Source organism: Rhinolophus hipposideros, assembly GCF_964194185.1.
Source record: "Rhinolophus hipposideros genome assembly, chromosome: 8".
In the NCBI taxonomy this organism is placed as follows: domain Eukaryota; kingdom Metazoa; phylum Chordata; class Mammalia; order Chiroptera; family Rhinolophidae; genus Rhinolophus; species Rhinolophus hipposideros.
Genome location: NC_138054.1, coordinates 63,315,211 through 63,334,436, shown reverse-complemented (window position 1 = coordinate 63,334,436; position 19,226 = coordinate 63,315,211). Strand labels below are relative to the sequence as shown.

Sequence of the window (19,226 nt, the reverse complement as noted above, 5' to 3'; positions counted from 1 at the left end):
ACTTTATACATAGATATTAAAATTGGAATTTCATATGATTTTTTATTTTCTTCATATTGAGAATGATATTTCATGCAATATTGTTTTTTTGATTTGTTTTCCAACCATTCACAAATGTAAAAATTCTTTTTAGCTTCCTGGCTTGACATAAAAAGCCTGTGAACTGAAGTTTGCCAACCTGGATCTATGGTAATACATTTAGATCAGTTTCATTAATTTTTAACTACTATGTAGCATTCCTTTGAATAAAGGACAGTTTATCCATTCTTATAATGGACCCTTAGGTTATTTTCGTTTTCCCTTTTATAGTGCTGCAGTAAATATTCTTGTACTTATCTCCTTGCGCACATGTGCAAGAGTTTCTCTTCCAGGATATTATTGCCAATTTGCTTTCCACACTGATTGTACCAACTTGTACTTTGACCAGTGAGGTTTCCCTATATCCTTGCCTTCCTGTTATTAGTTATTTTTGTTAATTTACTGGGTTTAGGTGGCATCTCAATGTTTTAAATATATTTCTTTGATTACTAGTGAGATTGAGAATCTTTTCAGACATTTATTGTTTATTTGGATTTTTAATCTGTATGACTTCCTTATTCATGTGCTTTTTTATTTTTCTTATAGACTGCTTTTTATTTTTCTTATTGATTGTTGTGAGTTATTTATTACTGTCATTTAAATATAATATGGAGAAAAGCATACTTTGCACTAGGTTTGAATTCTTAGTAGCTTAGTATCTTTGAATTTGAAATGAGGATAAAAATGTCTATTTTGCAGTGCTGTTTTTGTGGTTAAATCAAGATTTAAAATGCCTCGTTTGTATTGGATCTCACTAAATGTTTTGTTTCTGTGTTTTTTTGTTGTGCTTGTTCTTTGTCACTGCTGTAAGTTTATTTGTAACAGAATAGTCCCTTACTTTTGTAACAGGCCATTTGTTTTGTGATTTTTATTCTTCCTTTCCTTTTCTTTTTTTAAAACCTTTTTATTATAAAATATAACAAGTACAGAAAAGCTCTCAAAACAAATGTATAGCTTAATGAATTATTATAAGATGAACATCCTTATAGACATTACTCAGATCAAGAAAAATAAGGCTTAATCAGCCTTAGGTTCAGTTCCTTTTTCAAGATTATGGGTAGTGTGTTCTTTCAACAGGAGGCATGTAATATCTGCTTCTTTCTCTTTGATTTTAGTGGTTATTGATGCTCAGTGCTGAGATTCACTGATTGGGATTGCAAAATGGTGATATAATCCGATCATTTTGTTTTCACAATTATTAGCTGGAATAACATTTTAAAGAGATGTTTCCCCTCATCTACTATTTGGTTCCCACTGGTGTAGTTCATATAAGAAAGGCCTGATTCTTTCTTTTTATTTACCTAGTTTTTAAGATAATGAATTGGTTCCCTGTCACCTTTAGAGCATGACCAGTTAATTATTTTTTATTAACAGTGAGGAGTTGTGCATTTAAATGTATTTGATAGGTTTCAACCCATATTTGATGTGTTTTGTTGTACTAATTGAAGCTCAAATTGTCTTTCTAACAAGAGCCTCTTCAAGTTGGTTCAAGTCTTTTTGACCTAATCTTAATAGTTTTGAGTTTTCTTGCTATCTTGTATGTCAAACTGTCCCAAGCTTAGATCTGGAATCAGCTGTTTTTCCAAGAACTTCTGATTTCTTTTAATGGGAAATGGTATTTCAGAACAACTGCAGTCTAGATCCTAAGGATGCTCATTGCTATTAGGTTGGTCATTGTTTTTACGATTTTTCAGTGGATAGTTAAGAAATATGTTTAATAAAACTACCTTGTCAATTAACAATGATATTCACAAAGGACTACAGAGTTTTTGTTTTTATTTAATCTCCTGTATATTACACCAGTGTCTCCTCTCTTTTATACCAAGAATCACGTTCCCAAAGATTCGTTCGTTCAGTTTTTTATTTTGATTAATATATTTTTGAGTTCTGAAATTTCCATTTGGTTCTTTTGTATGTTTTGTTTCTTTGCTGAGACTTATTCAAGCATGCATGTCTTTGCTCATTGAAAGGCATAATAAAAAAAAGTATTTTTATTATGTATGTTTTATACCCTTTTTGTCTCTCATTTCCACTGTGATTGCCATCTTTTGTGTTTAGTTGATTTTTTTTGGTGTAGTGAACCATTCTGATCCCCTCTCATTTTCTTTTTTGTATTATATGTATGTATGTGTATAAATTGTATGTGTATATATACATGTATATATACACATACACATATATGTATATGTTACATGTAATCCCAATAGCAAGCCATATATATATATATATATATGTATATATATAAACTTGTAACATCCTAATTTTATAACAGTCTAGTTTGAAGTTGTACCAACTTCAATTGTATACAAAACTCTGCTCCTATACTATAAAGCTCTTTTCCTGCACCTTCTTATGTGCCCAATAGCATAGATTTATAATTATTTTTTTGCATTTTTCTTTTGAATCATATTGGAAATTAAAAGTGGAATTTCAAACCAAAAATACAATAATACTGGCTATATGCCATGTAATTACCCTTGCTGGAGATCTTTATGTGGCTTCAAGTTTTTGCTTTGTGTCTTTTCATTTCAACCTGAAGGACTCCTTTTAGGGCAGGTGTTGTGGTAATGGACTCTCTCAGCTTTTGTTTCTTAGGAAATTTTTAAATTTCTCCCTTAATTTTTCAAGGACAGTTTTCTGGCTATAGAAATCTCAGTTGACAGTGTTTTCTATCAGCTCTTTAAATATGTTATCCTACTTCCTTCTTGATTCCTTTGTTTGGATGCACATTGGTTGTTAATCTGATTGAGGATCCTCTGTACATGAGTTGCATCTCTCTTGCTGCTTTGAATATTTTCTCATTGTTGGCTTTGACAGTTTGGTTATAATATGTCTCAATGTGAATCTCTTTGAGTTTAATGTACTTAAAGTTTGTGTAGCTTCTTAAACATGTAGATTCATATCTTTCATTAAATTTGAGAAGTTTTCGGCTCTTATTTCTTCGGATGCTCTTTCTTTTCGCTTTCCTTCTTCTTTTGGGATTCCTTAATTCGTATATTGTTTCTTTTGATGACCTCTCCCCCACCCTACCTCACCAATCCCTTAGGCTCCCTTCACTTTTCTTTATTCTTTTTTTCCCTTGCTCTTCAGACTGTATAATTTCAGTTATGTCTTCAAAATTGTTAATTCTGTCTTTGCCTTCTCAAATCTAATGTTGAATGTCTCTACTGAAATTTTCATTTACTTATTCTTTTAATCTTCAGAACTTGTTTGGTTCCATTTTATAATATCTGTCTTTTTATTGATATTCTTATTTTGTTTATGCATTTTTCCTTTCTGATTTTCTTTCATTCTTTGTCTATGTTTTACTATTAAGTTTAATGCTGTGCCTTTGCAGGAATGGTTTCTGTTAATTTAATTTGATTCTTTGAATGGGTCATACTTTCATATTTCTTTGTCTGTCTTGTGCCTTTTTTGTTGAAAAGTGGACATTTGAATATTGGTAATTCTGGAAATCATCTTCTCCCTTTTCCCCAGGATTTGCTGTGTTTTGGTTGTTGAAGGCTATAGGTGACCATTTGTGTAGTGAGTTTCCTCAACTTTTTTTGCAGAAACTGTATTCCTTTTGTACGTGGTACTGAAGTCTCTGTTCCTTAGCTTGTGTTTTGACAGAGATTTCCTTAATCTCCAGGAGCTAAACAAACAAACCTCCCAGTCTTTGCAGATTGACTTTGTGCTGGGGCCCTTTGTCAACACTTAGCCAGGACGCCTGTACTGAACCTAGGGATCAGCCTGAGATATCATTTTAAACTCTTTTCAGGTCTTTGCTGAGCATGCATTTTGCTCTGGGCTTTAGAAAGGACCCTTATATACACAGGTGTTTTTGGTTGCCCTAATTTCCCAAAGTAGCTCTCCCCTTTTCCTCCCAGACCTCAGGCAGTCTATTGTATGTCTCATTTGTAATCTTTTGCCCAGGTGGCAGTGGGTGTATGAATCAACTTACAGTATTTTGGAGCAATGCCTGCTGCATTTCCATCTTGAGCAGATTCTGAGATTACAATGGAGAAGAGTGCCTTGTGTTAGTCCTTCAGGTAGTCCAGAGACAAATTAGAACAGATATAAACAATAATTTGCAAATAAGGTCTGTTATGCTCTTTCCAGAACCAAGGATCAGGGCCCCACAATGGCAACAATGGCTGATGTCTTCAAGATGGCCTCCAAATCCAGGAGTGAGTGGGGCAAGGGCAAGTACCGTGTTTCCCCCGAAAATAAGACTTAGCCGGACAGTCAGCTCTAATGTGTCTTTTGTATTTTACTATAAGACCGGGTCTTACATAACACCAGGTCTTATATTAATTTTTGCTCCAAAAGACACATTAGAGCTGATTGTCCGGCTAGGTCTTATTTTCAGGGAAACATGGTGTGGGGACAGAGCAAGGAGTTCAGTTTCCAGGCTCTCGGCCTCACGCTAAAAGGTGCTGACTCAGGTAGTAAATGGCCATCAACTGTGATTGGCTGGCCATCAACTGTGGCTAGTTGGCCGTCAGCTGTAACCAGTGAGCTATTGAACTCTAATATAACTGCTGTGGCTACACTAGCAGAAAATGGGGCTAGCAAGAAGATGGTGGCTGAGCCTGCAAGTGGCGCAGTGAGGGTTGCGAACAGTGTGGCTCCTGCTTCCCGTGTCTCCAACCCAGCCGCCAACGAGACTGTAGTGAGATGATTCCCCTATCTATGGCTCCGTGGGTGTTCCTTTTTGGCCTGTTTGCTTGGGAACATACCACAATGTACTGGAACTGGCAGATGTTTGTTTTTGTATCTTGACCAGCAGCCATTGAGAATATGTAAGCACCTTGACTGTGAGTTGCTGTTGTTCCAGCACAGTACCCTGAGAGGCCCAGAGAGAGTGGCAGTGCCCTGAGAGCCCTGGCTGAATTCAGGAAGTCTGACAGTGCCCAGAGAGAGTGGTAGTGCCCTGAGAACCCTGGCTGTGCCCGGGGAAACTAGTGGTACCTAAGAAGCCCAGGAAGTCTGGCTGTGCCCAGAAGGACTGGTGGTGCCCTGAGAAACCCTGACTGTGCCCTGAGAGATTGGTGGTACTCTAAGAAGCCCAGGAAGTCTGACTGTGCCCAGAAGAACTGGTGGTGCCCCAAGAAACCCTGGCTTTGCCCAGAGAGGCTGGCTGTGTCCTGGATATTGCATTCACCTCCAGGCTCCTCTCACAGGGCCCCTCATGAAAGATGCTTGTCGCATAAATTGTGAGGCGAGACCCTGTAGGAGTAGAGTGTGGGGACAGAACCAGGAGTGCAGTTTCCAGGCTCTTGTCCTCATGTAGAAAGGTGCTGGCTCAGGTAGTAAATGGCCATCAACTGTGATTGGCTGGCCATCAGCTGTGGCTACTTGGCCGTCAGCTGTAAACAGTGAGCCATTGGCCACTAATATAACTGCCATGGCTACGCTAGCAAAGAAATGGGGGCTAGCAAGAAGATGGTGGCTGATCCTGTAAGCAGTGCAGTAAGGGTTGCAAACAGTGTGGCTCCTGCTTCGTGTGTCGCCAACCCAGTCTCCAGCGAGAATATAGTAGTCTGACTCCCCTACCTATGGCTCCGTGAGTGTTCCTTTTTGGCCTCACCATGTCCTGCGTTCTTATGTGGGGAGCGGGAGCAGAGACCCCGCAGGCTGCTCTGCGCGACAAATGGCGCAGCAAGCAGGGTCTCCTGCATGACCCATGGTAAAAATGCCACAAAGCTTTCTTTTTAAAAAAATTTATTTTAAGTGTATTTTTTCAGGACCCATCAGCTCCAAGTCAAATAGTTGTTTCAGTCTAGTTGTGGAGGGTGCAGCTCACACTGGCCCATGTGGGGATAGAATGGGCAACACTAGTGTTACAAGCATCGTGCTCTAACCAACCGAGCTAACGGGCTACCCGCTTTCCTACTGTTTTTAAGTTGACTTCTTGATTCTGCATTCTCTTGGTTGCTGTAAAACTTTGACTATTTTCTAGAGTTCAGAAAAAGGTGGTTTTGATAATTTCTGCTTGTTTTTCAATGTTTCTGTGGGGGCCACATGAGCTGGGAGCTGCATAGTCCACCATTTTGCTGATGTTACCTCTTATTTGATTTAAATTTTTGTTTCCCTAATGATAAATGATATTGAGGATGGTTTCATGTGTTCGCTTGTCATATTTGCCTCTTCTTTGTTGAAGTATCTGTTCAATATTTTGCTTTTCTCTTTTGGTTTCAATAAAACTTTATTTACAAAAATAAGGCTGGATTTGGCTCATGGGCCACAGTGCTCATGTTTTTTATTGGCTTGTGTGTTTTTTATTATGATTGAGTTGGGAGAGATCTTAAATATACTGAATGCCAGTTCTTTGTCAGATGTGTGTTTTGCAATTTTTTGGTTAGTATGTGATTTGTTTTCTTTTCAACAGTATCTTTTGAAGAGTGATAGTTTTTCAATTTGACGAAGTCCAGTTTGTAAATTTGTTCTTTTTAAACTTGTGCTTTGTGTCTTATCTAGAACTCTGCCTAACTCAAAGTTACAGAAGTTTACTCTTACATTTTCTTCTGAAGTTATACTTTTAGTTTTCATAGTTAGACTCATGATCCATTTTGAGTTAATTTTTGTATATGTTGTGTTTGATATTCTTGAGGTATGGGTCACTGTTAATTGTTTTTTATGCATATGGATATCAAGCAAAGGCTTTTTGATAGGGGTTAAAAGAGTGGACTTTGATTAGCCTGGCACCTGGATTTGGCTCTTGGTAAGGTAAGTCAGGAAGAATGTGCCACAGGGTATTCTCTTCACCGACTGGATTGGCAGCCATATGGGATAACTCCCATGTTATCCCATTAATGAGTTAACCCAGGTTTTTAGCCTGATAGACAAGTTTTTAGTGTGTAGACCCTTGTTTTCAGCTGTGAATCCTTCTCCTACTTTGAATCTTATTCTTAATACCATAGTACAGTATAAGTAGAGCACTAACATTATGGGTAAAGTTGGCCTGAGATTTGTTTTGGTATTGTGGAAGAGGGCAATGATTTTGAGTCAACTAACCTTCCTTCTCTTCTGTTATTTTCATTCAGTAGTTCTAATTCTGGCCAATGAAGTAAATTTACTCTCTTATAACATAGGAGATAGCCCTCAGGTAGTTGAAGATAATTATTCATGTCTCCTTTGTTTTCTTTCTTTCAGGTTAAATGTTTATAGTTCCTCTCATAGTTATTGGAAAAGTACTGTAATTTGTAATTATGCTAATATTTATTATTGCCATAGCAGTGTTTTATTTGTAAACTTGTTTCTCCTTCTGTATTCCTTGGCTTGATAATCATACCACCCAAGTCAGAAATCTGGAAGTCATTCATCCTAGGCTCCAAGTCAGAAACCTGGAAGTCATTTATCCTAGGCTCCTTCCCCTCCTTAAGGATAACTCCCTGTTTTGCTTAGAAATCATTTGTTCATAGAAATGATAGAAATCAATTTGATCTAGTTTAAGTGGAAAGGAAGAACTTATTATAAGGGTGCAGTGGTATCCCATTGGACCTGAAAACATAGTTTGGCTGGACCTTGTAAGTGGCTAGAAGTGGGAACTAGAAAACTGCAAGAAGTTAGTATGGAAGTTAGTAAGGAAGCTCTACTTCCCATACCCTTTTTCTTTCTCTCTTGGGCTATTTGTGGTTCTTTCTTATTTACTTCATTCTCCTATCCTGTCCCTTAATGACTTCTTGGGTAAATGCAATAATGTGCTATTTTAAAAAGTCCAGGCTAGTTGAGCAAAAGAAGCAAGACAGAGCAGTTCACACTGTGTGATTCATGTAAAGGTTTTCACTCTACATAATTTGTTTTGTTAGAAGCCTGGATAGTGTTTATCCTGGAGGGACCTGGGGTAGTGACTGAAAAGGAGCACAGGGGCTTTCTGGGGTGCTTGGTTATGTCTTTTTTTTTTTTTAAATCTTGATGCTGGTTACATGGATTTTTTTTTTTTTTTTTAAGATTTTATTGGGGAAGGGGAACAAGACTTTATTGGGGAACAGTGTGTACTTCCAGACTTTTTTTTCCAAGTCAAGTTGTTGTCCTTTCAGTCTTAGTTGTGGAGGGTGCAGCTCAGCTCCAGGTCCAGTTGCTGTTTTCTAGTTGCAGGGGGCATAGCGAACAGGCAACCTTGTGGTTGACAGGACGATCTGAGCCATCCGGGAGGCAGCTCAGCTCAAGGTGCCGTGTTCAATCTTAGTTGCAGGGGGCGCTGCCCACCATTCCTTGTGGGACTCAAGGAGTTGAACTGGCAACCTTGTGGTTGAGAGCCCACTGGCCCATGTGGGAATTGAACCGGCAGCCTTCGGAGTTAGGAGCAGGGAGCTCCAACCGCCTGAGCCACTGGGCCGGCCCCCGGATATGTTTAATTTGTGAAAATTCATTGAGTTATATGCTTTGGTATGTGTACTTTTCTGAAATGAGCAATGAACTTCAGTAAAAGTTAAGACATCCTAGTTTAAAAGTTAAATTTCATATCTAATTTATATTTTCTTGGAAGGTTTTGACAGGAGAGACTTGGACTAAGAAGGGGCATGATCTGCTTTCATTTTTTCTTTTCTCTATTTTCTGGCTTCTTTGGTATGTTATGATTGGTATTATAATAGGGAGATTGAAAAAGACATGACTTTCTCTTTAATGAGTGCTATCTAGTCTTCTATTGGTTGTTGTTCATTTCTGGCCAAGACTAATTATTCATGCATACAGTGTAGCAGGCATCCAGTTAAATACTGGCGCTCTCATGTAGCTCATTTGTAAGTTATTTTTGGGATGGGACCTTACCCTCTTCACATTGCCTTCAGATAGGATATTAGTTCAGCTTGGTATATTCCAAAGCCTTCTCATTTCCTTCTACTTGAATCTTCTTGCTGGGGGTGTTGCCTCTATGAGTGGCCAGTTCCTTTTGGAGGGTTACTAGCCTTAGTGCTTGACCCCTGCTTCCATCCATGGTTTATCCTTGATGTATACCGTATTTCTCTGAAAATAAGACCTAGCCGGACAATCAGCTCTAATGCATCTTTTGGAGCAAAAATTAATGAGACCTGGTCTTATTTTACTATAATATAAGACCGGGTCTTTATAATATAATACAATATAGTATAATACAGCATGATATAATATAGACCGGGTCTTATTTTACTATAAGACTGGTTCTTATCTAACATAAGACCAGGTCTTATATTAATTGTTGCTCCAAAAGAGCAACAATTTTTTCTTCATTGATTTCACTCTTCTCTTTATACTTTGTAAATTATATTCTGGATTGCCACCAACAACCAATATTAGTACTTTTCCGTGTTTGTGAACCCACCAATCACAATATATGACCATAGAGGTTTTTTAATCTTTTCTCAAGGAAGTAGACATTTTTCCATTTTTTTCCTGTGGTTGTTAGTATTGCTATGGAACCAGTTACTTGAGTTTTGTTTTTCAAGTGGTTGGTAACATAGATTTCAGTTATTTCTCCTTATGCTTCTCATTTGTCTTTGCATTGTCTGGATCAGTTTGATGCACTACTTATTTATTGTAGTTTCCATCATAAAATATAAAAGATATGCCTCATATGCCTTGTTTTTTCAAAATAGTTTCTCATTTAATGCTGTTAATTAGGTGGGTTTGCTTCCAAATGTCTGAATCTTAATGATACGTTGGACACTCCTTACTGAGTGAGAAGGAAGAAGTGTTGGGAAGGGGTGGAATGGACTAGACTAAAGTAAAGGCAAAGGGGAGGCACTTTCAGTGTGATATTGTCTCTTTTCTTCAGACTTTTATACTTTTTTCATTGAGAGTGTGTTTAGCTCCTATTGTAGACGTATAAAGAAAGCTCTAAGTTTTATTTTAGCATTAATTGAATGTTAGAAGTATTTCTATCTTTGTATAACAGGCAAGGGAAGGCCTGTTATTTATGAGCTTTTGAAAACTAAAATATGCTTTTCTTTGCTGGATATAGGAAGTGTGTGGATAAAAGGAGAAATGTAAATAAACATAACTGGATGTATACTCATTATGAATGATACATCTTGTCAAAATGTCTTATTGTGTCATTGAGAGCCTCCTCCCCTATTTTTTGTTTGTCATTTTATAATCAATGTCCCACATCCTTCATAGCATACCGAAACAGCTTTTACTAAGAAGTACATTTCTAGCTTTAGCTATTGAGCAGGAAATATATTATAAAATGTTAGTACTTTAACTGTAATGAGTGTTGTACAGATGTTTGGTATAAAGTTCTTATACACTGTCACAAAAGACATTAAAGACTTCCGTTTTATTTTTTTTTCTTTAAAGGATGTGATAACTGGACTTAGTCCCCTGCTCTTTAGGAAGCTCAGTAATCCTGACATATCTTCATCCACTGGAAAAGCTAAACTTCAACGACAACTTAGTCAGGATGACTGTAAGTTACGGAGAGGAAGCCTGGCCAGTTCTTTGTCAGGTAAATATCTAATTTTGTTTTTAAAGAAATAATGGGACTGTGTTGTGAGTATTTAAAGGTGTACCAACTGAATTGACATCTTGACAGCTTCTTCTCTGGTGGTAGTTTTGTATAGAACACTTATGGCTAAGGTTGTCTTCCTCTTTACTACTTCCTCATTGCAGCTCTGAATGCTAGCCTTCTGAACCTGCAAAGATTTCTTGGTTGACCATTATAATTGGTTATTCCCTTTCAATCTGAGTTTTGCTCTCTGCTTACTTGTGTAGACTTTATATCCTTTGCTTCTTTTTCCCCACATTTCGAAAACCCATTCCAGTCCCCATTGTGTTTCTCTACCTCCTCCAAAGGAAAGTCTTAAAAAATTTAAGGACGAGGAAATCATGGTCCAAATAGAAAGCAATTAAAATGTGGCATAATTTTAAGCAATCAATAGAGTAAGAAAAAAGAGAATCCATTTGACCTGGTTAAAATATTAGATCAGTAGAGAAGAAAATATAATCCTACCATATTCCTTGGCCTAATAGTAAACAGTTTTCATTTTCTTTTTGTCCCTTTTTAGGGCTATTCCCTTGGCTTTATCTTCTCAATCTTCTATTGAAATTTTTATTTTGTCAGACATATATTTAATCATAAAGAGCCATTTTTAAATTTGTTTTTCTATAGCAGTCTATTTTTTTTAGGATGTGTTTATCTCTAATTCTCTATGAGTAAATAGATTTTTGATTTTTGGATTAAAAGCTTTTTTAAAAAGTTTTCTTTTGTTTCTGAATCAACTCTTTTTCTTTTGAGCACCTAACAGTCAGAATCCTATGTTCTGCTTTGGGCAGTCATATCCCTTGTATCCTGTGAGGTAGTGGCCTGGCTACTGGGTGGTAGCTAGGGAATGTGGTTGTATTTGACTGTTCTGTCTATAGATTTTCAGTTAATCTGATTTCAGCCTTATGTCTAACTTTATGTCCTCTTAGCTATCTTGCATTTTTGAGTACTAAACTTATCTGAGATTTTGCAGGGCAGCTTGATGCCCCATTTAACAGCAACCTCCTCTATGTTTATTATACCTTGTGCCTTTCTTTGTCCAGTTCTCCTGGTTATGATTCACCTATCTTCTTTAGATTTTCCCAGCAATAATTTGTTTGTCCTCTCATAGGCTCTAGCCTCCCCTCGTAGGCTCTCGTGCTCTTCTCGTTGTAGCCTTTGTTTATTTATTTTACTTCTAATTTTAATGGAGTTTCCTAGGACAGGGAACCATCTTTAACTGGGAATATTTTATATAATAGCCTCTTGAATCATTGTAAGAATCTTAATTAGAATTTTAAAGAAGTTTTCTTTTTTCCTGAGATTTGTTTACAAAGGGCTAGTTGCTCAATCTGTACATATTGCTCCATCTCTTTTATGTTGTTTGTTTTCTTCAAATTTTTGGCGATCCTTGTTACACTTCAAGCCCTGACTAGTATATGTCTAAATGGGTATCTTCCGAAGTTGGGTAAGCCTCTTGCTGCAGCATACTCTTATTTTGAAGAGAGATATACTGGCCTTTGTATGTGTAAGTTAACAAGGATAGGTAAGTTAACAAGGTAGCTTTCCTTTAGAGTATATAGATGAGGGGTAGGCAGATCATCTGGAGAACTTGGCAACATTTGCAGAAGGAAGAAAAGAAGGGAGGTGGGTTCTACTCTGGGCTTATGAAAGGTTTTAGTAGAACACCATTAGTGTGTGTGTGTGTGTGTGTGTGCGCGCGCGCGCATGGAGGGTTTTATGGAAAGGCTTTTCAGTAAAGCATGTATTTGAGAGCAGACTTGGAAGATAACTAGATTTTAAAATAATATTGCATGTTTCTGATTAAAAATGTAAAATGTGCCAGTTATAAAAAATTTGAGTACAAAAATATGCAGCATGTCCAGGTGAAAAGTCCTTCTTCATCTTTACTTATGCTTCTGTCTCCCTCCAAACCACTTATATATACTCCATTATATTTAAATATACATTTAATAATTTATGTAAATATACACAAACTTTTTATTTTAAAAATAAAAAATGGGATCATATGCTACATACTTCCCTTCTGCTTTTTTCATTCCGTAGGAATTGTTGAACGTTTTTCTCTTGAGTAGCTGTTGAGCTGCCTCAATTATTTTTAATGGGTTCAGTATTTAATTATGTGGAGATATTATAATTTATTTAACTTGTAATGAACATTTATTTCCAATTTATTATGGTGAGCGTCAATAAGGTGAACATTCTGGTCTATTTTTTTTTCTTTTTTCTTTTTTTTTTCTACTGCATTCCTACAAGTGGAATGCTGGGTCCAAACATATTCAAATTAAAATTTTCTTAAGTTTTGCTAAATTGCCCTTCAAATAAGTGCATCACATTTTGTTTGCAGTAAAAGGGTATGTTGTAGCAAAACCAAAACCAAAACATTTTTTTGTTTATACCTTTATTTCGGTGGTTACTTCCTTGACGAATAGGATTTCTCCAGGAAGAGTTTGCCAGGGTTTTCAAGTGAATTGGGTGATGAAGACATAGCCAGGTGAAAGTGCAGGGCATAATACTGAAGTTTAGTGAGTGAATGGGTGTGGAGAGTGGCAGGAGATGAGGCCAGGAAGATCATCTGGATTTATGGAGGATCCTTTTAATATTTTAAAAGTTTGGCTTAACTCTGTTTTAAAAACAGTAGGTAGTCATCAGAAGCTTTTAAGGAAGGTAACAACACGATCACATTTGTTTTGTTTTGTTTTGTTTCCATCACTAGCAGTAGGAAGTGGTTGAAATGGGACTTGCACCTCAGTTAGAAAGTCAGTGCAATTCTAAATACTCAGTCTTTACAAGTGACTTTCTTGTAGTCTTTCAGTAGGATTAAGGTGTTCAGTCCTGCCCTGAACACATGAAGTCCTGTGAGAGCAGTATACATATAGATTCAGTGGTTTGTCTTCTGGAAACTTAAGGGCCAAACTTGTCTAGGATAATCTGTCAGCTCCACTCATGTTACATTGACTTGGTGAGAAACTATGTAGGATGGAAGAGACAGGTCAGGTATCAGGATCAGTGGCTGGCATGGTGGTGGATATTACAGATAATTTTAAATAGACAGTTCAGTATTCCACTCGGAATTCTCACCACCACCAAGACAGTTGGAATTTTTAAAGGGCTACAAATTCTAAAATGGATATGGAGGAACTTCACTTTATTTTTGATCAATATACTTTTTTTATCCACTTGATATAATTGTATTTTTCTATTAATTAATAAATAATTACAAGTATTTTCAAAACCTTGTGTTTGAAGGTAAGCAGCTGCTCCCCTTGTCCAGCAGTGTACACAGCAGTGTGGGACAGGTGACTTGGCAGTCTTCAGGAGAAGCATCAAACCTTGTCCGAATGAGGAACCAGTCCCTTGGACAGTCTGCACCTTCTCTTACTGCTGGCTTGGTAAGTGTTAGTAAAGATGCTTCCTTGCTCTAGGAACTAATCCTTGATTGTAATTTGTCATTGCCACATCTATTATTTTCCTTTTTAGAATTTGGATAGTTTAATTTCTCAAAGTAAAGTATAGAAAAAGAATGAAATTCAATTGAATATATTCTGATTGCTCTCTTATGTTGTCACTGGTATTGATTATATAGTGAGAATTATGAAAAAGATTCAGTGTGATTGTAACTTTAATGAATAAATTTCCTAGGAAAGAGCTTTTTTAGAGAAATGATTCTAAATCTTGTGAAGTCGTGTTGCCTCTGCGTACAGCTCTGTGGTATATATATTTAGTACATGAGAATAGGGAACGTGTTTTGCACATAGTGGGCATTTCAGTATATATTGGACGAAAGAACAAGCCTTTTCTTTGTCTAGACTTTGTGTGATAAACAGGACTTAACAAAGGGTAAGCTGTGTAGTCTGGGCAGGTTGTTTTCTGCCTGTGACTATATTTTGTACCCTGATGGCCCTGCCTCTTTACTTAAGGCACCCATTGACTTTCTGCTAATGTCACACTCTTCTCTCTCTTCATAGAACAAGGCACACTAGTAATTTGTACGAACTTGTTCCCATTAAAATATAATTTCATATACTCTTTGGGATTATAAGTCTTTTGGGTTGGCATATATGGAGTAGAAAGCTTTGTTCATTTGTCCTTTCTGGAAAGTGGGTAATAGGGGAAGAAGTCTTCTTACAACAGATAGGAAGTTAATTTTTCTTTAAGGGCCCAAAATATTTCTTTATGACCTGAAGTTTGTGACTCTTAGGCGACGGAGAATCAGGATCATTTGTGAAATTTCCTACCTTCCCAACTTTTCATTTTGAAAATTTCTTGCCTACAGAAAAAAATGGAAAGAATGGTACAGTGAATAACTGTGTAAGCTTCCTTAGACTGGCAAATTCCTTGAAACTTTACATTTTGCCATGTTTGTTTTATCTGTGTGTGTGTGTGTTTGTGTGTTTGTATGTGTGTATTGTGTTTTTTCCCCCCTGAAACATTTAAGAGCAAGTCACAGTTATGACGCCTCACCCATAAGTATTTCTCTTAAGATCAAGGGCAGTCTCGTAAATAATCATTGCATATGATCAGATCCAGAAGTTTAATTTCAGTTGAATAATAGCATTTAACATAGGGACCATATTGCATATACAACACCAAGAGTGAACCCTAATGTAAACTGTGAACGTTGGGTGATAATCATGTGTCAGTGTCGGTTCACTGATTGTAACAAATGTAGGACTCTGGTGCTGGATGTTGATAATAAAGGAGGTTGTTCATACATGTGTGGGGACACAAAGTACGTGGGAACTTACTGTACATTCTCAAATTTGCTGTAAACCTAAAACTATAAAAAAATAAACTTTAATAATTAAAATAACCCACAGGGACCATATTCAAATTTCTCCACTTGTTCTGAACATGTCTATTAAAGCCCGACTTCTCCCTCCTTTTAACCTCTGGAACTTAAAAAATAAATAGCTCCTCATACCATCATAGAGATTTTGATCCAATGGGTCTGGGGCTATCTCAGGCATTTGTATTTTCTTTAAAGCATTATACTGGATTCTAACATGTATCCTTTTGAGAACTACTCCACCAAGGTAAAGGTGAATGTTTCATTTTAAGGTGGTGTGTTGGCAGAGGGAATTCCTGGATTGAAGTTGCTCAAGTCCTAGGCTAGGCAAACTGAAGTAGAGTATTCCTGAATTACTTTAAAAAGAAAAACAAAAACAACCTGTTGAGATATAATTCACATATGATACATACAATTCACCCATTTAAATTGCACAATTCAATGATTTTTAGTATATTCACGGATATGTGCAGCCATCTCAGTAGTCAAGTTTAGAACATTTATCACTTCAGAAAGAATCCTTGTGCTTATCTGTCACCTCCGTATCCTCCTACCCTGCACCCCAGTAACCACTAATCTACTTTCTGCCTCCATAGATTTGCCTGTTCTGTACATTTCATATAAATTGAATCATATAATATGTGGCCTGTTGTGACTGGCTTCTTTCACTTAGCATGATGTTTTTAAGGTCAATCCACATTGTAGCTTATATCAGGACTTCATTCCTTTTTATTGCAGAATAATATTCTCTTCTATGGATATAACATGTTTTTTCTGTTTCTCAGTTGATGGACATTTGGGTTGTTTCTGTTTATTGACTATTATGAGTAATGCTGTTATGAACATTTGTTTACAAATTTTCATGTGGACATATTTTAATTTTTCTTGGATATATGCCTCGGAGTGGAATTGCTGGGTCATGTGGTAAGGCTATGTTTAATCATTTGAAGAACTGCCAGACTGTTTTCCCAAGTAACTGTACCATCTTACATTTCCACCAGCAGGGTCCAAGGGATTTAATTTCTTCACATTCTGACTAACATTTGCTATTGTCTGTCTTTGATTTTAGCTATCCTAATAGATCTGAAGTGGTATCTTGTGGTTTTGATTTGTATTTCCTTAATGAATAATGATATTGAGCATTTTTTCATGTGATTATTGGCTATTTGTATATTTTTTTTGAAGAAATGTCTATTCAGATTCTTTGCCTATTTAAAAAATTGGGTTATTTATCTTTTTACATATGAACTTGTAAAACAATTACTTTAGACCTGAATCCAGTTACCTCTCTCCTCTCAGGGATCTGCCTTTTGTTTTCTCCGGTGCCTTTCTTTTCTGAGCTTTTACTGACCTATAGTAACCTCAGCCTAGTTCCTCCCTTTCCATTCCCTTACTCAAGGATTTGCTGTTGGATATTTTATGTTTGGTGGCACATTTGCTAGTTAGTATTGAATATCTTTTCCTGCTTTGACTCTTGATGCCACCCGAGTGTCTGGATATGACATTTCTGAAAAATGTTCTACAAAGTAATCTCATTGTTAATGGAATTCTGGCTATATATATAGTACATAGACCCAGCCTCCAGAGAATTTTTGTGTCAGTAAGGTTCACATATAACAAAACAACAAATTTTTAAATAAAACATAACCTTTAATGAAATGTTGATTATGACTTAAAAGTAACTAAAAGGGGACAAGAACTGTGTTGGGTACAATTATTGGGGAGATAACTTGCAGGAGGTTAGCCTTGACCAGAGTCTGGACAATGACAATGGATAGCCAAAAGCCTTAGTGTAGGACGTATTTTCATTTTGAGGACACCTAGGTGATAATGTGTTTATGAAGGGGTCCCCCCACACACAACTTCTCGTATAAAGGCACGGAAGGAATGCCTATAACAAATGCTGATGACACATTTCCCAAGTCGAGTGATAAATTCAGTCAGAGCCTCATGAACAGAAATGATGGTTCAAAAAGAACCAGCAAAATGAGATTTAACAGAAAGAAAAGTAAACTTTGAAATCAAAGCTCGAAACTGGATTGAACTTTGAATTTAAGGCAAGTTCCAAGACATTTTCAGCGCCCTGAAAGAAAACCCTCTATCCATTAAGCAGGCACTACCTATTCTACCTTCATCTCAGTCCCGGCAACGATCAGTCTGCATTCTGTCTCTGGATTACCTATACTGGATGTTTCACATAAAAATGGAATCATATAATATGTTTTCTTTCGTGTCTGGCTTCTTTCATTTAGCATAATGTTTTTGAGGTTTATTTACATTGTAGCATGTATCAGTATTTATTTCTTTTTATGGCTGAATAAAATCCCATTTAAGGATATACCACATTTTATCAGTTCATCAATTGATGGACATTTGAGTTTTTTCCACCTTTTGGCTATTGTGAATAGTCTTGCTATAAGCATTCATGTAAAAGAATTTGAGTTCCTGGTTTCAATTCTTTTGGGTATATACCTAGGAGTTCAATTACTGGGTCACATGGTAATTCTAATATGTATAACTTTTTGAGAAACCATTAAACTTACGTTTTCCATAGTGGCTGTATCATTTTGCATTCCCGCTGGCAAGGTATGAGGTTTCCAATTTTTCTACGTCTTCTTCAATACTTGTTATTTTTTGTTTTGTTTTGTTTTTTTCTTCAATTTTTATTATAGCCATTCTAGTCGTTGGTAAGTGGTATCTCATTGTGACTTTGATTATTATTGCATTTTAAATTTACTAACATTTTAGAGCTTTTTTGAAGTGGCATATATGGGGTATGCTTTTAAAGCAATTAAAAATCCAAGATACTACTTAGAACCTTTTCTCATCATTCTTAACTGTCAAGATTATTCTTTAATTTTCACATATGACTTCAAGGAGAAACACTCATAGCTATTTGTTTCACCTACTTCTGTGTTGTAAGGAGATTCCAAATTCAGCAACTTCCCCTTTCAGTCTTACCCTTTTGCAGCTGTAGCTTTGTATTTTCTACTGGGAGAGTTGTAGATTTCTATATTTATATGTTAATCAGTTTTATTGAAGTATAATTTACATAGAATAAAGTTTACTCATACAATTTGATGAGTTTTCACAGGTGTATACTGTTGTGTCGCAACCATCACAATCATGATGTAGACATAGAAAATCATGGCACAGAAATTTATTACCCCAAAATCTTCCCTGTGTCCCTCTGCAGTCTGTTCTCTGCCTCCTGACCCCAGTCCTTGGCAATCACTGACCTGCTTTCTGTTACTCTGGTTTTTGTCTTTTCTAGAATTTCATATAAATGGAATCATGCAGTATATAATTTTCTGTGTCAGACTTCTTTCACTTAGCATAATGGTTTGAGATTCATCCATGTCGTTTTGCGTTATCAGTATTTTCTTTTTATTGCTGAAAGTATTCCACTGTCCTGGGTATATCAGACTTTGTTTACCCATTTACCAGTTGGTAATCATTTGCATTGTTTCTAGTTTTTGACTGTTACGGAGAAAGCTGCGATGATAGTGTGTGTGCAAGTAATTGTGTGACATATGCTTTCATTTCTGTTGGGTAAACACCTAGGAATGAGATTTCTGGGATGTATGTTAAGTGTGTGTTTATAAGAAACTGCCAAACTATTTTCCAGAGTGACATTCTTGCATTTCTCCCAGCGGCTGCTCCACATCTTTGTTAGTACTAGGTGTTATCATTTTGATTTTGTCATCCTAGTTGGTGTGTAGCAGTATTTCATTTTGGTTTTAATTTGTATCTCCAGTGCAAATGAAGTTGAATTACTTTTTATGTGCTTACTTGCCATTCATACGACGTATATATTCTAATGAAATGTCTGTTCAAATTTTTTGTGCATTACAGATTTTGTCTTGTTATTATTGAGTTATTCTGGATAACAGTTAAGTGTCAGATACATGCTAC

The 19,226-nt window shown here is 36.5% G+C and overlaps 1 protein-coding gene across 4 annotated transcripts in view; it reads left to right on the top strand.

Moving 5' to 3' along the window:
• Positions 1 to 19,226, top strand: part of MAST2 (microtubule associated serine/threonine kinase 2) — a 179,002-nt gene that overhangs the window by 15,717 nt on the left and 144,059 nt on the right. For all 4 annotated transcript variants that reach the window (XM_081055906.1, XM_081055907.1, XM_081055905.1 and 1 more), the window contains exons 2-3: positions 10,339 to 10,486; positions 13,772 to 13,914. In XM_081055906.1, coding sequence (XP_080912032.1) covers positions 10,339 to 10,486; positions 13,772 to 13,914 — 291 coding nt within the window. The remainder of the gene's footprint in view (positions 1 to 10,338; positions 10,487 to 13,771; positions 13,915 to 19,226) is intronic.